The 16072-nt window shown below is 35.9% G+C and overlaps 1 protein-coding gene across 7 annotated transcripts in view; it reads right to left on the bottom strand.

The window, feature by feature from the left end:
- LOC126810930 (arrestin domain-containing protein 2) overlaps positions 1-16072 on the bottom strand; it is a 106353-nt gene that overhangs the window by 31576 nt on the left and 58705 nt on the right. For all 7 annotated transcript variants that reach the window (XM_050536328.2, XM_050536331.1, XM_050536330.2 and 4 more), the window contains exon 2: positions 15746-15879. In XM_050536328.2, the coding sequence (XP_050392285.1) occupies positions 15746-15879 (134 nt within the window). The remainder of the gene's footprint in view (positions 1-15745; positions 15880-16072) is intronic.

Raw genomic sequence — 16072 nt, 5'->3', positions numbered from 1 at the left:
TAATTCAAATAAGGCATATAAATTTCATACAGATCGGATTATAACTTTTGTCATTTGAATGTTCACAAGTTTAACAAAGTAAAACAAGGGTCATAAATTTAGAAGTAATTGACAGAAATTGCTGGAATTCAATAGGCTTCTTTGTTTCACTAATTTAAATAATGCATATAAATTTCATACAGATCGGATGATAACTTTCATCATTCCTGCATTCACATGGTTCAACAAGGTAAAACAAGGGCCATAACTGTACAGGTAACTAATCAAATTGCTGAAATTCAATAGGATTTTTCGTTTCACTAATTTAAATGATGCATCATTGCAGCATTCACATGGTTCAACAAGGTAAAACATGGGCCATAACTCTACAAGTAATTAATGATATAGCTGAAATTCAATATGATTCTTCGTTTCACTAATTTAAATGATGCATATAAATTTCGTACAGATCAGCAGATAATTTTCGTCATACGAATGTTCACAAGATTCAACAAAGTTAAATAAGCGTGATAACTTTAGACGTAATTATTATTGGAAATTGCCGAAATTCAATAGGAGTCTTCATGTCACTAATTTAAATGATCTGTACAAATTTCATACAGATCAAGTGACAACTTTTGTCATTTGAGCATTCACAAGGTGCAACAAAGTGAAACAAGGGCCATAACTCCAGAAGAAATTAACGTAAAATGGTGAAATTCAATATGATTCTTTATTTTACTATATTAAATGATGGATAAAAATTTCATACAGATCAGCGGATAACTTTCATCATTCGAGCATTCATAAGGGGCCATAATCCAAGAAGTTATGGTCTTAAATGCTCGAAAATCGAAATATACTAAGCAACAAAAGAAACGTCAGATTGGTATGTTACTCTGAATAGACGCATTGCATAAAACTTGCCAAATGTTTTTATTGTACATTTGTGACCACATCTCCAACTTTACCTGAGCAATAAGGCTCCTTCCCAAACACAGAATTGAACCAAGGAAATGTTCTCAAAAACGCAACCTGACTTCTGACTTCATGCTGCATGTGCTGTTCACCTGGACCAGCCCTATAAAATGCATCCCCATACCTGGTTGAATCATTCACCCTACAATGTCAGCAGCATGCCATGACTCACGACAGCTCAGAGGAACCAAGCGCTTGGAAGACTCAACACTTGTCACACTGCCAAGGCTGTTGCCAATCACTTCCAGGTCAGTGTTCGGACCATCTACAGGCTTCAGCAACGCTTTCGGGCCACCAACACCACGGATGATCGCCCCCGAACTGGTAGACCAAGGGTTACCACAAGGCGACAAGACCGCCATGTTGTGCGACAGGACGTGCAGAATCCCTTCACATAGGCATCTGAGACAGCACGCCAGACAGTGGGAACACACGGAAGACAGAGAACATCCATTGCCGTAGACCTTACCGTGGACCGATCCTCACCCCTCGCCAAACGTCTACGGTTTGCCCAACAACACCAGAACTGGCGATACAGGCAATGGAGAACTGTTCTGTTCACAGATGACAGTCGGTATTGCGTATCAACTGCAGATGACAGGGCCAGAATATAGCGTCGACGTGGCCAGCAATATTCTGACCAATGTGTCATGGAACGAGACTCAAGGTAAAACATGGGCCATAACTCTACAAGTAATTAATGATATAGCTGAAATTCAATATGATTCTTCGTTTCACTAATTTAAATGATGCATATAAATTTCGTACAGATCAGCAGATAATTTTCGTCATACGAATGTTCACAAGATTCAACAAAGTTAAATAAGCGTGATAACTTTAGACGTAATTATTATTGGAAATTGCCGAAATTCAATAGGAGTCTTCATGTCACTAATTTAAATGATCTGTACAAATTTCATACAGATCAAGTGACAACTTTTGTCATTTGAGCATTCACAAGGTGCAACAAAGTGAAACAAGGGCCATAACTCCAGAAGAAATTAACGTAAAATGGTGAAATTCAATATGATTCTTTATTTTACTATATTAAATGATGGATAAAAATTTCATACAGATCAGCGGATAACTTTCATCATTCGAGCATTCATAAGGGGCCATAATCCAAGAAGTTATGGTCTGAAATGCTCGAAAATCGAAATATACTAAGCAACAAAAGAAACGTCAGATTGGTATGTTACTCTGAATAGACGCATTGCATAAAACTTGCCAAATGTTTTTATTGTACATTTGTGACCACATCTCCAACTTTACCTGAGCAATAAGGCTCCTTCCCAAACACAGAATTGAACCAAGGAAATGTTCTCAAAAACGCAACTTCATGCTGCATGTGCTGTTCACCTGGACCAGCCCTATAAAATGCATCCCCATACCTGGTTGAATCATTCACCCTACAATGTCAGCAGCATGCCATGACTCACGACAGCTCAGAGGAACCAAGCGCTTGGAAGACTCAACACTTGTCACACTGCCAAGGCTGTTGCCAATCACTTCCAGGTCAGTGTTCGGACCTTCTACAGGCTTCAGCAACGCTTTGGGGCCTCCAACACCACGGATAATTGCCCCCGAACTGGTAGACCAACGGATACCGCAAGGCAACAAGACCACCATGTGCGACAGCACGTGCAGAATCCCTTTACACAGGCATCTGAGACATCAAGTGGGACAGTGGAACACACGGGAAGACCCATCAGTACCGATACAGCGCGCCGACGTCTCACCAGAGAGAACATCCATTGTCGAAGACCATACCGTGGACTGATCTTCACTCCTCGCCAACAACACCAGAACTAGCGACGATAGCAATGGAGAACTGTTCTGTTCACAGATGAGAGTCGGTATTGCGTATCAACTAAGGGTTCAAGTTTCGGGAAATCGATAGTCGTCTAAAAAATACAGCATGATATAAACCAGTCGCCCGAATATTATAACATGTTTTTTTTAAAAAAGATACATGTATTAACGATCGACAATTATGGGGGCGAATAAGCAATAAGCTACATCATTGATAAATGGTCGACAATAATAATAACGAGACAGTATATACTATATTCTGTAATCGGTCGTGGATATTCTCGCGATTACAAGCGAGTGTGTTTTTGCATACCTAATGAAGTTATTTTAAGAATACGTTATTTGATTGGTCCGTCGCTAAGGTCAATGGTTGAAGTGCCCAATCAGAAACAAGCAATCCTCCAGGTTAGGTCAATAGGCATGCGCACTGAGCTGATGCCCAGATACGCTTTCTGTTTATCACTAATATTATTGATCAATACGTCATTGTTTGAAGTTTTTTATATGTTGTATTTATTACTTTTATTAAAAAGGTTAAACAGGAGATTTGAACAAACTACATAGTACAAACAAAACCAAATTTTTTAATGTACTGGACACATAAAACATAGAACTGTACGTATGTCGCCATTACAGTTTTAAGCTCTGTATATAAAGGCCAGTATATTAGCGTGTATTGTAGACTATGGAAGACTAATATTTTTCAGTTAGTTTTCATTACCGACTAAACCGAATCGGTTCGGTTTTTTAGCTGCTGACTAACCGGTTCAAGTTTTGCTTAGTCGTCACACCCTTAGTATCAACTGCAGATGGCAGGACCAGAATATGGCGTTTACGTGGTCAGCGTTATTCTGACCAATCCATTGTCGCAGACCATACCGTGGACTGATCCTCACTCCTCGCCAACAACACCAGAAATGGCGACGAAGGCAATGGAGAACTATTCTGTTGACAGATGAGAGTCGGTATTGCGTATCAACTGCAGATGGCAGGACCAGAATATGGCGTTGACGTGGTCAGCGTTATTCTGACCGATGTGTCATGGAACGAGACTCATGGTGAGATCCAAGCATAATGGTTTAGGATGGAATCGCCTGAACCAGAGAGTGGGTCCTCTGGTGTTCCAAAGTCTTGGTCCAGGGAGAGGAGGCGGCATCAGAGCAGTACGTTATATTGATCAAGCTCTCAGACCCCACGTCACACCACATTTCGCACATCATCGAAACCTTTTCTAGCAGGACAACATCCGTGCCCACACCGACAGAGTCACTCAGGACTTTCTACAGCAGAACGGTGTCAACATTATGCACTGGCAAGCCCTTAGTTTGGACTTAAACCCAATTGAACATCTTTGGAATGAAATTCAGAGGAGACTTAATAACGTCGTACCGAGACCAAACACAGCCGATGGATTGCGCCAGGCTTTTCTGAGAGTGGTTCCAGGTGACAATGGCGTTCATCAATCGTCTGGTCCACTCCATCTACAGACGCTGTGCTGCTGTTATTGATGTATAGACTGTGTACAGACCGTAAACCGTCTCGTAATGTCTTGGAATTGTGATGAATTAATCACGAATGTGTCAACATACTGTTCACAAAAAATTGCTTTGATCCATTTAGTAAGTCGTTTTCTAGAATGATTTGATTAAAGTGCCTCTCTGATTTTGAAATCGTACAGACGTTTTTTTTTTTGCTGTTTAGTATAGACTGAGATATTTGGGATATAAAGATGTATTTTAAGTTTCATCAAAATCGAATAACCAGCGGCTGCCAGGCAGGATACACCCTCATTTTGCAAGAGATGGATAGAGAACAAGCTAAACAGAAAGCTATTTTTCCTAACATCAAGGGCCATAATTCAGGAAGATACGATCAGATATGCGCGTATATCGACATGAACCAAGATCTTTGGGTTATAAACATGCATTTCAAGTTTCATTAAAATCGGATCAAAATCGTGACCTCTAGAGGGTCTACAATCTTCATATACCAGATATTTACACTAATCAAATAAAAATTTTGACCTCTAGAGGGACCACAAGCTAAAAGCGTGATTTTTCGGACACAACCTTGATATAACATATTTTTAATTTATTTGCGTACAAGGGGCGGCCACTTTGTCCAGCAGTTTTGGTCCGATTTTCACGAAATTCGGACTCAAACATCATTATGGTGCAACGGTGACATACTAAAACGTTTCTTTTTAAATTGGATAAAAATTGTGACCTCTAGAGAGATCACAAGCTAAAAACATGATTTTGCGTACAATCAGGGGCCATAATTCAGGAAGTTACGATCTGATATGCGCAAAATATCAAAATGAACCAAGATCTTTGGGTTATATTATAAACATGCATTTCAAGTTTCATCAAAATCGGATCAAAATGGTGACCTCTAGAGTGCCCACATGCTAAAAACGTGATTTTTCATACAATCAGGGGCCATAATCCATGAAGTTATGGTCCGATACATGCCAATATCGGAAGGAACCAGGATTCTAGGGAGATAAACCTATATTTCAAGTTTCGTCAAAATCGGATAAAAATTGTGACTTGTAGAATGTCCACAAACAAATTGTGGACGGACGTCCGGATGGACAGGGGCGACAACAATATACGTCCACATGAAAATGTGGGTATATAAAAAATTGTGACTTCTAGAGTGTCCACAACCTTGGTATTACATACTTTTACACTATTTGCGTACAAGTAGCTGTCATTTTGTTGGGCAGTTTGGATCAGATTTTGTACGAAACTTTAAGTCAACCTTCATTGATGTGTAACGGTAATATATTTAAACGTTTTTTTTCAATTGTGCCTTCTAGCGGGTCCACGAGCTTTAAATGCAATTTTTCGAACAATCCGGGGCCATAAGCCAGTAAGTTACGTTTGGATATGTGCGATTATCGAAAGTAACCAAGATCTTTGTGATATAAACATAAATTTAAAGTTTCATTAAAATCGGATCAAAATTGTGGCCTCTAGAGGGTCCACAACCTTGCTATACCATATATTTACACTTAATGCGTTTCAGGGGTGGCCATTTTGTCCGGCAGTTTCAGTATAAATTTCACGAATTTCAAACTCAACCATCATTAGGGTGTAGCGGTTATATATGCAAAAATTTTTTTAAATCAGATAAAAAATGTTACCGCTAGAGGGACAAAAAAGTAAAAACACAATTTTTCGTCCAATCAAGGGCCATAATTCAGGAAGTTACGATTCGCTATGCACGAATATCAAAAGAAACTAAGATCTTTGGGATATAAACATGTATTTCAAGTTTCATCAAAATCTGATCAAAATTGTGACCTGTAGAGGGTCCACAACCCTGATCTACCATATTTTTTACACTATTTGCGTACCCGGTACGAGTTTTGGTCCGATTTTCACGAAATTCACACTCAACCGTCATTATGGAGTCATTGTGACTCAATTATTAAATCGGATAATAATTGCGACCTCTAGAGGGACCACCAGCTAAAGACATTTTATTCAAACCTCATGCAACTACCATCAACAAGTCGTAATACCATCAATACAATAGCTTCGGTTATCACACATACATGACTAATATTACATTTACGACATACCCTAAAAGAAAGGGAGATGTCAGGGTATGTCGTAAATGTAATGTTAGTAATCTATGTGTGATAACCAAAGCTATTGATGGTTTTACAACCTGTTGATGGTAGTTGCACGAGGTTTGTATAAAATGTCTTGACTGAGAAGATCTGTTTCTACTAACAGGCAGGGGTGACAACAATATACGTCCACATGAAAATGTGGGCGTATAAAAAGGGCCATAGCTATACAAGTAATTAATGAAATTGCTGAAATTCAATAGGCTTCTTCGTTTCACTAATTTAAATGATGCATATAAATTCTATACAGATCGGATGATAACTTTTGTCTTTAGAGTGTTCACAAGGTTCAACAAAATGAATCAAGGGCCATAACTCCAGAAGAAATTAACAGAAATTATTGAAATTAAATAGACTTTTTCATCGCACTAATGTAAACAACACATATCAATTTCAAAACAATCTGATGATAAATGTTGTCTATAGAGTGTTCACATGAAATTGTGGATGACGGACTTACGTACACACAGGGGTGACGGCAATATATGACCACGTTTCCATGTGGGCGTATAAAAAGAATAGTGATCTAGAGCAGTGGTTCTCAACCTTTTTTTGCCAACGACACACCTTGGAACACATGAAAAAATAGCGACACACCTGGCTAAATATATGTGAAAAATATTTGAATTTTGCAAAATAAAAACATGTCAAGTCATAGACGGCATACAACCGTAGGCACAGACTAGTCATCATAGACACATAGAATGACTCAAACTAAATAAAGAAAAACACCGCTATGAGCTTACTTTATTGCAGTGTTTCGAATTTCATCAGTCAAATAGCTAGCTTCTTTAGTGAGAAATTTTCTTGGTGTGCCGTTCAAAATTTCGCGGCACACTTAGGAAGATTTAGCGGCACACTGGTTGAGAATCATTGATCTAGAGAATAGGTCTGAAAAATTTGATTGGTTTTGCTACATATTGTAACTGACACTGGCAACAATACAAATTAGCAGCAATATAATAATAAATTTAATGCCTAGAATGGCTGTAACAAATTTTGACATTGATCAACCTAAATCATGAAAGTTAAATCAACAGACTTTCCGGTTCCATAATAAGAGCTAGTAATCACTCTTGAAATTTAAGAGTTTCCAGGATATCAGCTAAGGGAATACAAAAGATAGGGTTGTTGAAAAAATAATTCATTTTCTTGCTTATGTCAACTTAAATTCTCTTCTCAAACAAATCCATGTGGGATTATAACGAGCAACATTTCTACTAGCAAATAAGCTAGGAAACCAGATATCGTGATCTCTTGAATACAAATGGTGTGATCCGGTGTCAGTTATATCGAATTCATCAAAATCACAAAAAAATTTCTGGAAAGAAATTGATGGCAATCTCCACGCTCATTCGACTTGAAATAAGAGGGATAAACCTAAAGCAATCATCACATCGTAAAACCACAGAAATGAATAGTTTTATACAGATTCCAGTTGATTTATTTGTCAAATAAAAAGATTCACAGCCAATTTCAATGTTTTAAGCTCATCTCACTATTAACACATAAACTCATAAATAAGCATATTCCCATTAAAATCCAACATTTTCTCCAATTCTGATCACATAGACAACTACAAAAAACGGTTTATGCTGATGAAATTTTCTCAAATTCCTTTGGCTGCATTTTCTTAAAGGATTTCCATGTCAGAACACTTGTCACATATAAAATTTTTACTTAATGCCTTCACTTTATTGATGATTTTGCATGTGACTGAATTAAAAAACAGTCTGTAGCATTGGTTTATTGCTCTTTCTTTTCTGCAATTTCTGATTTATCTGATGGTTATTAAACACTGCCTAAACATGTAGTAAACATATTCAGTTATCAGTACAACCATAAATTCTGTCAGAAAAATACCAAAATATTATTGGTAACCGATTTTTTTTTACCAACAAAACAATATTGGATAACACTTTTCTTAAATTAATTATAACCACTAATTTCCCATTTGAATATGGGGAAATCACCCTGTACTACTTCCGAATATTTTCAGCTGTGGGAGTAAACTTCGGGACATACCATATTGGGGGAATGGGGTTTTAATGTCTTGTCAACACAATGCTTTGGTCACTTATAGACAAACATATAGTAATTTTATTTTCTCTGGTTTATTGTATCCATTAGTCAATTTAAAAACATTTCGATTCACGAATAATGATCGATGCCTGAAAACTGTCACACATTGGCTCCAGACCAAAAAGTCTTGGGATTTCGGGCACTTTATTTTGCTGTCTAGAAGGCAAAAATTGTTTTTTCCTCATATGTTTTTCTTCACTTAACCCAGCTGCGTCTCTCACCCAAGTGCTTATCTTATACGTAAAATTATTCTCTGAAAAATTTCAAATGACATCCTCAGATAAAAATTAACAGACTTGATCAAATACATTTAATGAAGCTTTCCTGTCAAGTTGAAACTATAAGGTGGAGTATTTTATTCACCATCATGAACTCTCTATTGTTTTATGGTATTGATCGTAAAATAAATTACACAATGTATCTCAAGTAAACTAACAAGATTGGAGTTTGATGATTCTATTCAATCAATCTGTGTTTCCTCATGAATTCTTCATTAATCTTAAAAAGCCATTGTTGTTCCTAATCTCCTGTTACAACTCCTGGTAACTCAAGCTGAAATTTTGACAGGAAGATACCCTATGTTAAATTAAACTTGACATTGTGTTGGTAAAAATTTCGAAAAGAGATACAATCTTATAGTGCCAAGTTCTTCTGGTTACCAATTAGAAATTTTCTTTCCTATATCTGATTAAATTAAAAGTGAAGAAGAAAAGAGATGGCTGTACAGTAAATTGATTAAGAATCTTAAATGTCAGTTTACAGAGTCAATAACATTTCTTCCAAAGTTATATATCCTGATGTCTAAGATCACAATGATAAAATGCAGAGAGGAATTAGGGATTGAGGACACTGCCTTATCTTAATACCTTTCTGTTAACATTTCAATTTTCTAAATCAATGATTTAAAGAAGTTAAATCTCTATTCTTTGGCACCTAGAAATTGACACAGATGGGTTGCAACGCATAATAATGTAATATGAATGTATATATGTAGCAAGATTGTTAGAATTTTTGCTCTTTAAATTAATAATAGCATTATATTGTATCTTTAAATAATTATTGGCTTAACATACATGTATTGAAGGGAAGTCAGATCCCATGCACTAAAATGAATGATTGACAAGTTGACATATAAAAAGAGTTATAATTTGATAAACATTTAATTCTAGGTTGATAACAGATATCACTTCTGGTATAAGTTTCCACTATCCACATAAGGGTGGTTTTCGATGTCATTAGGCTAATTTAATTAACCAGTCGTTGTAATTAATTACGTCATATTTGACCAATAATTAGATAATTGAAGGTCCAAAACCCAAAGCTACAAGACTATTATATCTTTGAGCATTCGTCAGACAGCTGCTTGATTCTAGAAGGAGAAGATGTAGCAATTTCTATCAGCAGTCTGGGTGGTTTGCATTTGAGAGTGGTCGTATAAAAACGAACTGTTGAATTGTTATTCCTGGTAAGACAAACGTCTTGACTACTGACTCCGATAGTAAGAAGCAAATACACAATGTGAAGAGCAAGCCAAAAAAGACAATTGAAAATACTAGATGATCACAAGGCTATTAAGATATGTAGTAAGAAAACAATGCATGGGTCATCATAGGCTTACGGGGAAATTTTTGACTGGGGGGGTGGTGGTGGTGGTTGGTGCCAGAAAAAATGTAGTTAGGTTCTTAGTATGTTACATAATAATAAGAAATTTGCTGTTAAATTGGACACATTCAAGAACACAATATTTTTTTAATACAACTTTTACAAAGTACAATTGTGTGCCCAAATTTTCCCAGCATTTGGTACCCAAAATGGAGGAGGGGGGGTCCCCCCAGCTTGTACACCTATGTGGGCCGGGTCATATGTAGGATGTGGCGACCGGTTTCTCGGAGGCCCGCTTTTCATGTCTGACAAAAGACTCATGGTACTACATATGTTATGTTCGTCGAAATTGAATGGCACTCTTTTGTGTTTGGTTATTTCAGTCTACACTGGTAGTATTTTCCTGTGGGATATGTTTAGCCTCAATCATCAATTTGCACATTACAAATGGTGCTCAAAACATTCTGGCGCGCGATTTGTGTGCCAATTTTAGAATTTTCATTTTGTCTTAAATATTGATATCAGAAGCCCATCTCTTCACGGTAAGATAACAACATCAATGTTGATTTAATTTGACCAATAAGTCGTGTTTGCAATCTCGAAGACTGTGGATGATATTGAATTAAAGACGTTCCTCCTTTAACAGGCACGATCAGAACCAAGCATGGATGCAATCACTGATCTCTTTAAATTTCACCATGCAATAAATCTATTTACCAAAATGTTTTTTATAAACATGTAATTTTCAACCTTCATGAGTTTATCAATTTTTTTTATTGATAAATGAAAAATAATCTAACTATTCATCAATCATACTATAAACACATCATTGATAAAGAATTTCAAAGTGGGGAATTTTTAATTTCAAGAAGGAAAAAAATCTTTACAAATTTATCACCTGCTTCTCACACTCCTGTATATTTGGAAGCAAGATCAGTGATAGATATGTCAGATTAATGTCACTTTAATAGCTGGCATATTTCTCAACTTTCTAAATTTAAAGTGATTATTTATATTATCGTGAAGCGATATATCAGATATCTTTACTATTTCAATCAGACAATACACCTCTTGTTTTAGTAATTGACTCATCAGTTTCAGCAGGTGTTGTATGTTCTTTTAACCAGTCTTTTTCCCCCTTCTTTTTAATATTTATGTCCTGTCTACACTATAAGATATGAAGCCAGGTATGTGTTTATAGTGTTATCAAAGGATGGTTTACCAAATTATCTTAAGACATTAACAAATTGATAAATTGAGGACCACCCTAAGGATGGAGATTCTGTGCTATCATCTCATTGAAATATTATTATACCCTGGATTATTAGTACATTACTCAACTATATGGATCTGGAAATTTTCAAATGCATAAAGGGACTATCTGAGCTACCTCACTAAATCATTAAAATGAGAATAAATACCATGTCAGTTACCTCATTTGAACTAACTACACTAGGGCATATGTTTAACAAAATTTCTTAATCAAATATTACTGATAATCTTTAAGTCTTTTTGACCCTTCAAAGTTTTCCTGTCACACCCTTTATTCAAAGACATTTGATCCTAGATTTCGTTGAAATCAAAAAGTTGTAATTGTCTGAAAATATGTATCCAGCGGTTCCCATGCAAGATACACCCACATTTTGCAAGAGAGAACGAGCTAAAAAAATAATGTGATTTTTTTTACAATCAGGGTCCATAATCCAGGAAGATATAGTCCGATATGCACAAATATCAAAAGGAACCAAGATCTGTGGGTTATAAACATGTATTTCAAGTTTCATCAAAATCGAATCAAAACTGTGACCTATAGAGGGTCCACAACCTTGATAAATCTGATGTTTACACTATTTGCATACGGGGGAGGGCATTTTGTCTGGCAGTGTTGGTCCGATTTTCATGAAATTCGAATTCACCAACATTACGGTGTAACGGTGACCTATTTGAACGTTTTTTTTTAAATCAGATAATAATTGTGACCTCTAGAGGGACCATAAGCTAAAAACCTGATTTTTCGTACAATCAGGGGCCATAATTCAGGAAGCTACAATCCGATATGCGCGAATATCGAAAGGAACCAAGATCTTTGGGTTATAAACATGCATTTCAAGTTTCATCAAAATCAGGTGAAAATTGTGACCTCTAGAGAGTCCACAACCTTGATATACCATATTTTTTTTACACTATTTAGCGTAGGAGGGGCGACCATTTTGTCCGGCAGTTTTGGTCCGTTTTTCACAAAATTCAAACTCAACCATCATTAGGGTGTAACGGTGATATATTCAAACGTTTATTTTAAATTGGATAAAAATTGGTACCTCTAGAGGGACCACAAGCTTAAAACACGATTTTTCATACAATCAAGGGCCATAATTCAGGAAGTTATGATTCTATGTGCTCGAATATCGAAAGGGACCAAGATCTTTGTGATATACGCATAAATTTAAGGTTGCATCAAAATCGAAAAAGAATTGTGGCCTCTAGAGGGTCTACAACCTTGATATACCATATTTTTTACAATGTTTGTGTACGAGGAGCAGCCATTTTGTCTGTTAATTTTGGTCCGATTTTCACGAAATTCGAACTCAACTGTCATTAAGGTGTAACGGTGATATATTCAAATGTTTTTTTTAAATCGGACTAAAATTGTAACCTCCAAAGAGTCAGTCCACAAGCTAAAAAATGTAATTTTCCCTACAATCAGTGGCCATAATTCAGGAAGTTATAGTCCAATATGCGTGAATATCGAAAGGAACCAAGATCTTTGGGTTATAAACTTACATTTGAAATTTCAACAAAATCAGATAAAAATTGTGACCTCTATAGGGTCCACAAGGTAAAAACGTGATTTTTTGTAAATCAGAAGCCATAATCCATGAAGTTACAGTCCGATACATGCCATTATCGAAAGGAACCAAGACCTTAGGGAGATAAACCTATATTTCAAGTTTCGTTGAAATCGGATAAAAATTGTGACCTGTAGAGTGTATACAAACAACTGTGGACGGACGGACAGGGGCGACGACAATATACGTCCACTCGAAATATAAAAAGCTATGGACATACTGACTGATGAAGACCATTTCATAACCCCACTGGACAAAAACTGTTTCAGACACATGTACGAAAGATAAAATCAACCAAGGAACAATTTCTGCTGATAAAATTAATTAGTTTATATGGTAACCTTGGGATTAAGGTGCAATATTGCTGTTTAGGTGTTGTCATGACATCAATATTTAAAACTGGTTTCATTAAATCTCTTTCATCATCTACCCTACATCCTAAGGGAAATCAAATACCCATTATAACCTTGCATCCTATAATAAGTCTCTACACAGCCTCAACAAATTTACTTTAACATGTACCAAAACTTCTACAGAATTCATAGGACTCCAAAAAAATGAAATGAAATGGGGTTTAACGTCCTACTGTTCTGCTCCTAAACTGGCCTAATGAAGACGGTGGACTCCAAAGAAGAACAACAAAACATGAAAGAAATGATGTTCAGCACAGCAAATCTTCATTATCTGAGAGATAAACTGGCTTATCCTTACATGCAACTTTTGGAAAATCCTAGTGGATTCAATTCATTCCAGAGATATGGAGTAAGAGAACTCAATGCATTCATAAAATGAAATTATGTTTCATCATGAACAAAATCTCTAAAACAAGTTTTTAATATTCATTGAAGCATTTTATACCCAAGGTTTGATCATTTAGAGAATTTTAAATGAAACACCTGCTGACAACCTATTTGCTTATGATGATGGAGTAAACAAACAAATAATTGGTCAAAGCTAAGTTTAATAGTTATTGAAACCATATAAAAACCCACCTCATTCCTAAATATCCAATAATATTTACTAGAGCATGGGTTATGGGATATTAGGCATGGAGTTTAAGATCTTTCTATTTTATTCTCTTAAAGAGTCTAGACCTTTAAATTGAGGTTTTCTGCTTAAATGATGTTGAACATTAAATGGCTAAGTACTCCTTAAAGGCTTGCATAAAATCTTTTTTCTCGTCAATTAAGCTATATATTTATTGTGGCGACTGAATTTAAGCTGAAAGCTTTTTCTTCAGACAGCTATCACATCTTTTACAAATCTGAAGGAAACTAATTGAACTTAAATATATTCTCATTTAACTAGTCTAAAAAAAGTCAATTCTCCTGGGCACACTCTTCCCATCAAATACAGTGAAGGTTATTTTAATTTGACTTTTTTATTTCACAGATGTATCAAGCTAAGTCGAAGTAAAAAAGTCAGTTTGCTTCAAAACAGTAATTTTGGTACATATCTAATGTTGCAAATGGAATGGGGTTTAAACTCGTCATATGGTAATTTAATTTCAATGGTTATGTATACAATGCTGGGAGGAGAATTTTTCCTGGTAAGTGGGTTTCCTGCTACCATACTCTTCTTTGAATATGAAAAGGCACAAGTTTTTTTGCGTGTAGGTACCAATGTGTAAACAGATGGACCTCAGTTTTTGGTTTCATCCTAATGACAAGGCACACTTTCTTTGTCATTCAAACTTCAAAATTCCTGATAATTCTTCTCTGCCCACATCAGTATTCAAACCTGTGATAGTGTGGTGCAGAGGACACTGCTCTACTACTCAACTACAGTGGTCTGCCTACAACTGCTAGCGTTAATAATGTACAATAAAATAAGAAATTAATGCAATCTGAAGGCAGCATTTAAGACATTAATTTTCTTCAGACCAATAAATGATTATGTTAAGACCTTGGATATACAAGAAAAGAGTAAAGTAGGGATGCATTATGTATTGAGTATTTTTTGTCGATCAAAGCATTTTGAAATTGGTAGGGTTCTTTATAAGTCCATAATGAACAATCTCACCAAAGTTTTTAAATTGCTGTCACATGATTAAAATGTTCCTTCTTAGGTCCCATGAACAATTTTGCTACAGTAAACATTGCGCTGCATTATGCTTTAAAAAAATATTACTCCAAAAAATACATTTTGAAATTTACAATAGATAAGGTTCTTCCTTATACCTAAAATTAAAACTCCACTAAAAGTTTTGAAACTTGATAAGATTCGTCCTTTTAGCCTAATGAACAATCAAGAAATATGCCCTGTATCTTTTTAATCAAACGGGTATATGCCATTCAGTGTACTATGAGGCAAATTTTGCCCTGACAGCGACACTACGGCTTACCCTTGTATCCAATTCCAACTGTCAAGAGTTCTTTTACGTGTATGGCAATGTGTACATGGAACCTCAGTTTTTCGTCCCATCCAACTGACTATACATTGTCTTTTGCCAGGCCATTCTCGGATAACACTGGGATTGAGCATGTGACCTCCAGGTTAGCGAGCCAATGTCTTACTCACTGAGCTACCTTGGCTTCCTAGACAAATGAACCCAACGTATATACAGTGTAAGACAGCATTATGAGTCTGATGATCCTAGATGTGAAACATTTTCAGTTTGTATCTTATTATTTCAATATCAAGAAATTCTCTAACAGCTGGGTTATTTATTATAAAAATCTTAACACTTGTTTAGCCTCATTCTGTTTATAATTTAAACAACAATATTTTTATTGCTTTTCTGTCATGTGATTTGTGTAAGTTAACTATTTTCTAGTGATATAACAAGTTTGTATGTACTTACTTTGAACATACATCAACTCTTTCACAACAACCCAACCATATCCATAAACGGTATCGCCTGCATAGTAGGTGGCCGTGGGATTATTAAATATTATCTGAAATTTATCCAATCTGTCCATCATGCTACGGGCCAACCTAAAAATAAACATAGAAGAACACGGTTATTTATTTGATTTATCAGGTATAAAACAGTAAGGAGTCTTATTATGGATTCAATCATATAATCTCCCTTCATGTGCTCAAAAGATGAGTTTTGAAAAGCAAAACATACTCAAAATGAATCACAACAAAATATTTTGTGCCAGATAAAGAAAATTTAAACAATACA

The sequence above is a fragment of the Patella vulgata genome, chromosome 2, assembly GCF_932274485.2.
Source record: "Patella vulgata chromosome 2, xgPatVulg1.2, whole genome shotgun sequence".
In the NCBI taxonomy this organism is placed as follows: Eukaryota; Metazoa; Mollusca; class Gastropoda; family Patellidae; genus Patella; species Patella vulgata.
Note: the sequence above shows the minus strand (reverse complement) of the source record. Positions and strands in the feature narration are given on the sequence as shown.